The sequence below is a fragment of the Apostichopus japonicus genome, chromosome 22 (assembly GCF_037975245.1).
Source record: "Apostichopus japonicus isolate 1M-3 chromosome 22, ASM3797524v1, whole genome shotgun sequence".
Taxonomy (NCBI): domain Eukaryota; kingdom Metazoa; phylum Echinodermata; class Holothuroidea; order Aspidochirotida; family Stichopodidae; genus Apostichopus; species Apostichopus japonicus.
Window position 1 is genome coordinate 7,283,861 of NC_092582.1, and position 7,960 is coordinate 7,291,820.

Consider the following 7,960-nt stretch of genomic DNA (forward strand, 5'->3'; position numbering starts at 1 on the left):
GGACAAGGTAGACAATTTATGCCTCAGAGAGTAATACTGTTATAACTGTGGATGGTGAAAACCGTGAATATTTGAACGACCACTCTGATGTACTATAGCTTTGCTCTACAACTCATGGTTTGTTTTTTTGGTTGAAAGTATGTAATCAGTATTGATTACAAATGCATTTCTAAAGTCAAATGATAGACCAATATACTCAAACTTCAACATTTGCTTTGGATTGAATTTTTCTTTCACCCCCAACTTATTTATCCTCATTGTAAGATCCTCTTTTTAATCTTTTCTGTAACTGGGAATAAAAGATAGAACCTAAGAGATGAATGTGATACTTTTGATGCTTTCAGCAGTTAGTGCCAAACTTGTAGTCTGACCAGTTCTGATAACTTTGCACTTTATTGACCACTACGATCGACCGATACAAACAAAGAACAAAATATAAAGCATGTGATGACACCGCCCTGATGTGGGTTATTCATTCTCGTGGATTTGTACTCTAACTCATACTTATTCTTTGTTCTTGTTCTCGTACTTCATGTCTGCTAATTATCAAACACGTTCTCGCCACGTGTATAGGCAGTTACATATGGATTCCTAAAATGGCGACGAGATTCAACAAGACAGTCTAGATATAAATCAGAGAGCCCGCAGTCGGATAACATGATCTAAGAGTTCTTCTATAGATTCACTCTATTTCTCTCTAGTTCCCTCTATAACTGATTATTTTGGGGCTACTTATAGATTGGTCACCAGTTGGTTCACAACGAGACGTGTTAAAGTGCAGTTTCGAATGAAACTTTAACATAACCGGTCCTGTTCTTGAAAATCACTGCCATTCAGGGAGCAATGAATATCTGAAAATGCTAAAAAAAAAAAAATACACACATCTTGCTGTCCCCCGTACAGGGGGGACTTAACCATGTTATCACGCGGATGGTGCCTACATTGAGCACGGTAGATATGGAATCGATTAAAACAAATATATCCGGCTTTGACATTTTCGAACAAATCGCACCTATTGTTGTTCTGTTATTAAAGAAACCGGAACATGTGATATCGCGGAATGACCGCAAAGTTGCAACCTAAAGGTAAGAAATTTGTTCTAAGGCGTGATCCTATTACCTAATAGTATAAATACGATTGATTTGAAAATTATTTGTTAAACTAGAAGTGACAGCCAGTACTCAAAAGCTGAATTAACTACATTAGTTACCACACCTAGTATTCTACAAGAAAAATGGCTTCTTACACAAACGGTACGTTACTGTGTTCATTATTATTTATACATCATATACCATTACTGATTATGCATTACATAGAATGCATACTTTTAAATATCTGTATTGTTAACTTTCTTAAAAATTCATTGAAGATCTAACTTTAACCTATACTTTGAATATTAGAACATGGGACTGAATTTGCTATCGTTATTGCCAGTAAGACTAATAATCAGATCATTTTTCAAAGTCTTTCAGAGTCAGATATAATGATGGGAAATACTATATATTTATAGCAAATTTAAATGTTAGTAAATATAATATAGGCCTATACTGTATACTGTATAGGCTAATCATGTAGTCTGGATCTGATACATGAACTGAAATGTCACGGATGCAGAAAGTCTTAAACTTAATGGATCGAATGATTTATTTTGAAAGATTAGTTGACACTCCGACCCTTGGAAGTTAATATTCAAATCAGGAATCCAGTTTCGTCTGAATAAATACCGGTGTTCGTGTAAAACTGTAGTCAGGACAATAATGCGTCGTCAGTCCTTCTTGGTTCTTATATATGTGTTATGGTTAGTGATGTCGAAGAAATGCAAAGTCGAGAGGCAAAATTTCAAGATTCGCCATGTCAACAATAAAGTTGTCACTATTTTAGCCTTGAAGTACACGGATTAAATCTTACATCGTAATACGGCGTTTTTTATGAATGTACGCAAGGTTTGATTGTGACATAAAGCTGTAAATTGCTCTTTACAACATTTCTTTACGTATTTCTTTCTCAAATATTTCTCTATCCTTTTGAGGTATATTTCTTTCCTTCATACTCACATACGTTCAACCCATTATGACAATATGATTTAATTTTGCTTTTTTTTTTTTTGCTATTTCTTAGGAAACAAGTTCTTTGGAATTTTCTCTCTATTGGCGTTTATTGCTTTGTCTTCATCACAAACAACGACAGCGACCAGTCATCGTCTTCGAAGCCTCTACCTACGTATGCTAGTTAGCTGTAACCAACTGCAAGTATCACGTGATGAACTGTCGTCTGCTATTGTGAGTAATATTATGCAGGTGTAGTAGCACTATTAATTCTTCGGCTAACACACTCTATATAGAATATATATTACTTTGAGCACAATAATACGCTCAACTTGTTTTTGTATCTTGTTCGGTTCTATGAAACGCTTGGATGCGTGAATACAGAGTTTTAGTTGCGTCTATTCATGTTAAACTTCCCATGACCTTTCAATAAACTCATAACGACATATTTGACGTCAAAATGACGTCAAACTACTATAGTAAATGCTGCTATCGATGGAGGATGCACGTATCTAAACATACGTTGTACGAAACCATATGTACTTCAGAGGTAGAGGAGTGGATGTGAAAGTGGGGTCGTGGAAGCAACCCACCACCCCTTGCATGTCTTGGGACAACAATATGGGTAAAAATAAGATGAAATGCTATCAAACTTGAGACGTGAAAATTGTGCATTCTGAGGGATCTCGGTAAAAATTAGGTTTGAAAGAAAGGTTTTGCTTGTAACTCTTTATGTGTGGTCGAGAAAGTGGTGTGACCCCATCCTCTCCCTCTCATCCTCCCCCTTTCTGACTTTGAGACTTTTTAGTACTTCAATCGTTATATCTCAGTAATTCAAAGGGTAATAAATAATCAAGCAAATTACGAAGCTGACACTGCATATAATTGACATAATTTCCTTTTTAAGTAAATTAAATTAAGATAGGGTCTCGGGGGTGGGGGAGGGTGAGAAGGAGTAAACGAAAATCAAGCGATTTAACTGATACTCTCAACAACAGTATCATTCCATTGAGCCTGTGACGGTGTGACCGGTTGTCTGTCGCCAGAAATTGTTAATTGTTGAAGACTTAATATGAAGAATGTACATGCACATGCTTCGTTCCCAAACTGTTGAATTACTAGAATTACATTTCTGAACTTATCCCTTTAGTGTGATTACTGACCATGAAGTTGTATATTTTTACTACGCAGACTCAAACACGTGATGTAAGTGGAGTAATTCATCATTCCTCTGTCGATTCTATTTCTGGTTTGGATGCACACCTTGGTGACGTCAGCGTTTTTGATCAAGAAGAGGTAATCATTAAATTGACTTCAAATTGTGACAATGAATTTGTTTAACCCTATATATTGAACTGTTATCGCGAACTGTTGTTTGTGGAGAAAACACTGAGATAAATTAATAGATTTATAGTAACCTATGTCGTGAAAGTAAGCTAACGGTAGATCAACTCCTCGTGTGAACGAAAGTAGGCTAACACAATTTTTTTTCAAATGTAGGACACTTCAGCTAATCATACACACCAAGGTTATGCTACTACAAAGCTTCACACTGGGCTGCTAAACAGGTTTAGGCTGTTGGCGATGTACATATACGTCAATGGTAGGCAATCACAACGCGAAGAACTGGCAACTTCAGCTCAAGATTAAAGCAAAACAGATATTACAATACCTGATAGGCCAAACGTAGGCTTGTCAGCCAGTACATGTCAATGGGAGACAACGGCACTTGTATCTATCAAATACAGCTTAGTGTTTAAATAGTATTGCTTCAACACTTGAAAGACTATACCAACGGTTGGGCCAATACGTCTGTCAGAGACCTCGTTAACCTTTTTAAAGAGTTTTTGGTCATCTGTAGACTCTTTACTCTTCCCTCTTCCTCGTCATCTCAACATTGCTGAATTCACTATCTTTCATTGTTTTTGCCTTCTAGATTGGTAATATTCCAGATCTGCTGATCAACCACTTGACGTACCTTAAACTGACCGAGGGCGCTCTTAGACTATATCAACAAGACGAGTTAGTCCTCAAGATTGTCGATGATTCCCTGACGACATATGAACATCAACTAGAGACAATCATCAAAAACGTTGTAAATATCAGGAAAACAATCAATATCACTGTGAGTATATTTATATTTCATATTATAAGTAGACTTAAAAATGAAGGCCAAGTATCATATTATTCAACGGATCTTAATTAAGCATTTACCCGAATATACGATTTTCCAGCTACAATTACGGAACTGCTTTTCCCTAAAAGATTGAAAATGACAAACATAATGTTCTATAATTTGAAAATATGATGAATAATGTTTATACATCTGTTACTTTAGCGAAGAATATAGAACCTTTCACACATATACAAGAAATCACAACACATGGAATAGGCCACGTTGCTTTGAAATAACTGTAAATGCTTGTAATATTGTTTCAACATTTAGTCTCATAACTGTCGACATCCTAATCCAATATTTCGTTCAGATCCAAATTTTCGGACGTACCTTTGACTCTGGATCCGTACAAGAGGTGACCTTTGACGCATGTGACATCACTACCACGACCTGCATAACAAGACGAGGCTTATACATACTACAAGAGTTCGACTATTACTTGAGAATAGCAAGACGGAATTTTGTTACTTTGTCTTCGTCTTAGGCTTCGTCATCCAATCGTTTGTTGCATTTTGTTCCAAGTATCGAAAAGGCAACTCACTTTTGATGTCAAAAGTTTGTGTAAGTTTTTGTTTTTCATTATTAGTGTGTGCAATTCTGTTATCCATAATAGAAAACTTTGTGATATTCATCATAAAACTGTGTATATTGTGTTTTTTATTAGTTTTAAGGCCTTTAATTAATGTTCCTTAGCATTTTTATTATATTTTTTAAAGGATTTCTACGTGCAATTGTTTCAATAAAGTAATATAAACACTACTTACATTACTCGTAAGTAAATTCTCCATTTGGTGAAACAATCTAGGAAGTACTTTATAACGAAAGTCGACTCTAAAATATTTTATAACGATAATATCAGAAATATTCATGAGTTTATATTAATTTATGACGGAGGGGATTTATAGTTTATACTATTAGCTTATTTATCACATGAATTTTTTATGATAATTCGCAACGTGTACAATTTTGTATCAATGTTACTCATATCCGCCCGGCACGTTGTTGATAAAATACGCGGCAATTCGGGGTTGAGGGACGCTCTTTCACTTGGCCATTACACTTGCGAGTTTTCTCTCTAGCATAGGTTTACAATTTCTTAAGTATGTAAGGTCGCACTCGAAGACAATTTCACAGCAGTAGCGAATTCCGAGATAGCCTAATGCTGGCAGGTTTGTTGTACTGCTACTACTAAGGTCACAACATGCGTAAGGAAAACATGAAAAGCAGGGGGGGTCGGGTGTATGCCGTAATTTTCCATTTATGCACAATATCATTACTTGTGGTATGGCTACACTGTTCCATGTTTATGATGTCAATAGTGACGTCAAAGAAGAAGAGAAAAAACAACAATTTCTATTACATCCCTATCTCACTGTTATCATTTGGAATTTTGTTTTGTTCGAAAATCAATCCTTATAACTTATTACATCAATATTTTTCATTTCTTCTCTTCTTGACTTTTGTTTGTCTGGCAAAAGATCATCACTAAATTATCCTAAGAAACTCTTTATATCATAATTACCTTTCTGTTTTGTTCCTTCGTATGGAAAGGGGTATTCAAATCTCATCTAATTAATTTTTGTTTGTTGAAAACATTTCAATTTGATTCATAATGTTACTTACTTTCAAAATCCGTCCCTACAGTTCTATATATTTTTCTTCTAGTGAGAGGCATATTGTGTCTAAGAGTAACGTTATTTAGTCAAGCGTACTGTTTTGTTTCCAAATATTGTGTCTTCTTGTAAGTTACAAAATTGTATAACTAATTCAATATTTAATATAATATGCATAGTTATTTGTTGGGGTCTAATAATGTTTACTTCTATATTTTGAATACGTTTGGCAAATCTGTCGTACATGTTATTGGTATTTTATATATACTGTAAGCGATCGATAAATAAACAGGAATACGGCACTTTAATACATCGTTATTATTTTATTTCCACATTTTGTCTCTATCTCTCTTTTTCTCAATCTCTCTCTCCACCTTTCACTGCTTAAACCTCCCCCCCCCCCCCACCCCCTCTCCACCTCTCTCTCCACCTCTCTCTCTCTGTTTTCCCCCATCCCTGTCCGTCTATGATTGGAGAAAGGGGGTACTTTTCCGTTTATTATTGAAACAATTCTGACTTGGTGTTAGAGAACACCATTCTGGTCAGACAAGGCATTAATCCACCTCTATCCACCCAACCTTCCCCCATTTCTGGAGTACTGTCGTTCTTTAGTTCAAAGTAAGTATAGAGAATTCCTTGTAAAGACCCAATCATATCAACCTATTTGTTAGAAATCGTAACGCAATGTCCGCCCTAGCAGGTACGTTAGAGAGGCAAAAATTTAAATAGTAATGGACTCTGGCAGTAACCGAATTTGTCACATTTCGGCTTCCGTATAATTAGCAGTAAGTCAACTAAAAATGCGACAACTAAAAATGGAAAAGTTAGCAGAAAACGTGAGACAAATTGCCGATATTCTAAGAGATGAGAGCTATCCAAGTGGTTTCACAAAAATAAAACAGAGAAGGATCTTACTGAAAAAGGGTCAGTTTTTCAGACTGGCTGAAAATGGAACTCTTGCATACCGAAATTGAAGGAAAGTTTTGCTATCTTGGGCTTCTCAACTCGCCCAAATCGAGGCAGCTCATACTACTGGCATCTAAGGTAATGTCTGTAACTTACAGTATAGGATACACACTATGCCTATGGTTGTTAAATGGCGAACGGCCATTCCACAGTTAAAATATACCCAGGCCTCTATAGGCCTGATTGGTGCACAAATCATGATATTCTTTTACCACGTTTGGTTAGTTGTAAAAACTCATTCTCAAAAGTCAAGCAATTGCTTATGCAACAATATAATCAGTTCTATGCTTGAGAAAAGTTGTTAGTGTATGAACAAAGTTATTATGGCCTAGTTCTTTTCATTTTGTTTTCCCAATCAATTTTGTCATAACAAATTTTTGTGAAAAATATCATAAATTTCCACCTTTTATCGCTCTGCCTATCTTAGAAGTTAACAATCATAACCAAATCATACTAAAGCTTACAGAGTTAGCCCAGCCTTTTTCTAGATGAAAGTGGCACTAATACTGTACGTTACGTAACATATTCATGTCATTTATTTGGTTGGTAAGATATTGAAGGCCTGATAGTATTTTTTTAGGTGTGCCATATTCACTACATGCCAACCTCACTGCAGAAGAAAACTTCATAAACATCTATAACCCAATAGTGGCCATGCAATATGTACAATAATGTGAATATATTCCTTTCAAACACTGGTATAGAGTTGTAATTCAATTTTTGTGGCACTTTAGCTAGAATTACCAATCCTGCAGCCCATATAATTGTTTTTTTTTTTGGGGGGGGGGGGCAAAAAACTTGATATCTCCTTGATCATTAATTTTCTTATCTCTTTGAAAGTGCTCATCTTGGCATAGATAAACCAGACAACAGAATATGTCGAGATTCTGTTGGAAAACTATCAACGTTGATGTAACAAGGTTTGTTCAACAGGATGTCAAAGCGTCATTGTCCTGTAGACCTACAAAAAAGTATCCATAGCATACCTGTAACTGGATTATGGAAACAGGTAAATTCTCAAACTGTTCTAATTGTACAGGTTGTCCGCAGCATACAGTGAAGGTTAACTTTAGATAAAGTCACTCTGTCTGGACAAATTGAAAATTTACAAGTTTAAAGGTAGCCTGTATAGGCCCTAAATTTTGGTCACTTTAATTGTC

At 35.6% G+C, this 7,960-nt stretch overlaps 1 protein-coding gene across 1 annotated transcript; it reads left to right on the forward strand.

Moving 5' to 3' along the window:
• The first annotated feature begins 1,175 nt into the window (after positions 1 to 1,175).
• LOC139963752 (uncharacterized) lies at positions 1,176 to 4,854 on the forward strand. Its single transcript, XM_071964867.1, has 5 exons — positions 1,176 to 1,253; positions 2,119 to 2,279; positions 3,237 to 3,341; positions 3,982 to 4,170; positions 4,532 to 4,854. Exons 1-5 carry the CDS (start codon positions 1,235 to 1,237, stop codon positions 4,703 to 4,705), a joined length of 648 nt encoding a protein of 215 aa, XP_071820968.1. The 5' UTR covers positions 1,176 to 1,234; the 3' UTR covers positions 4,706 to 4,854.
• Positions 4,855 to 7,960: the final 3,106 nt, after the last annotated feature.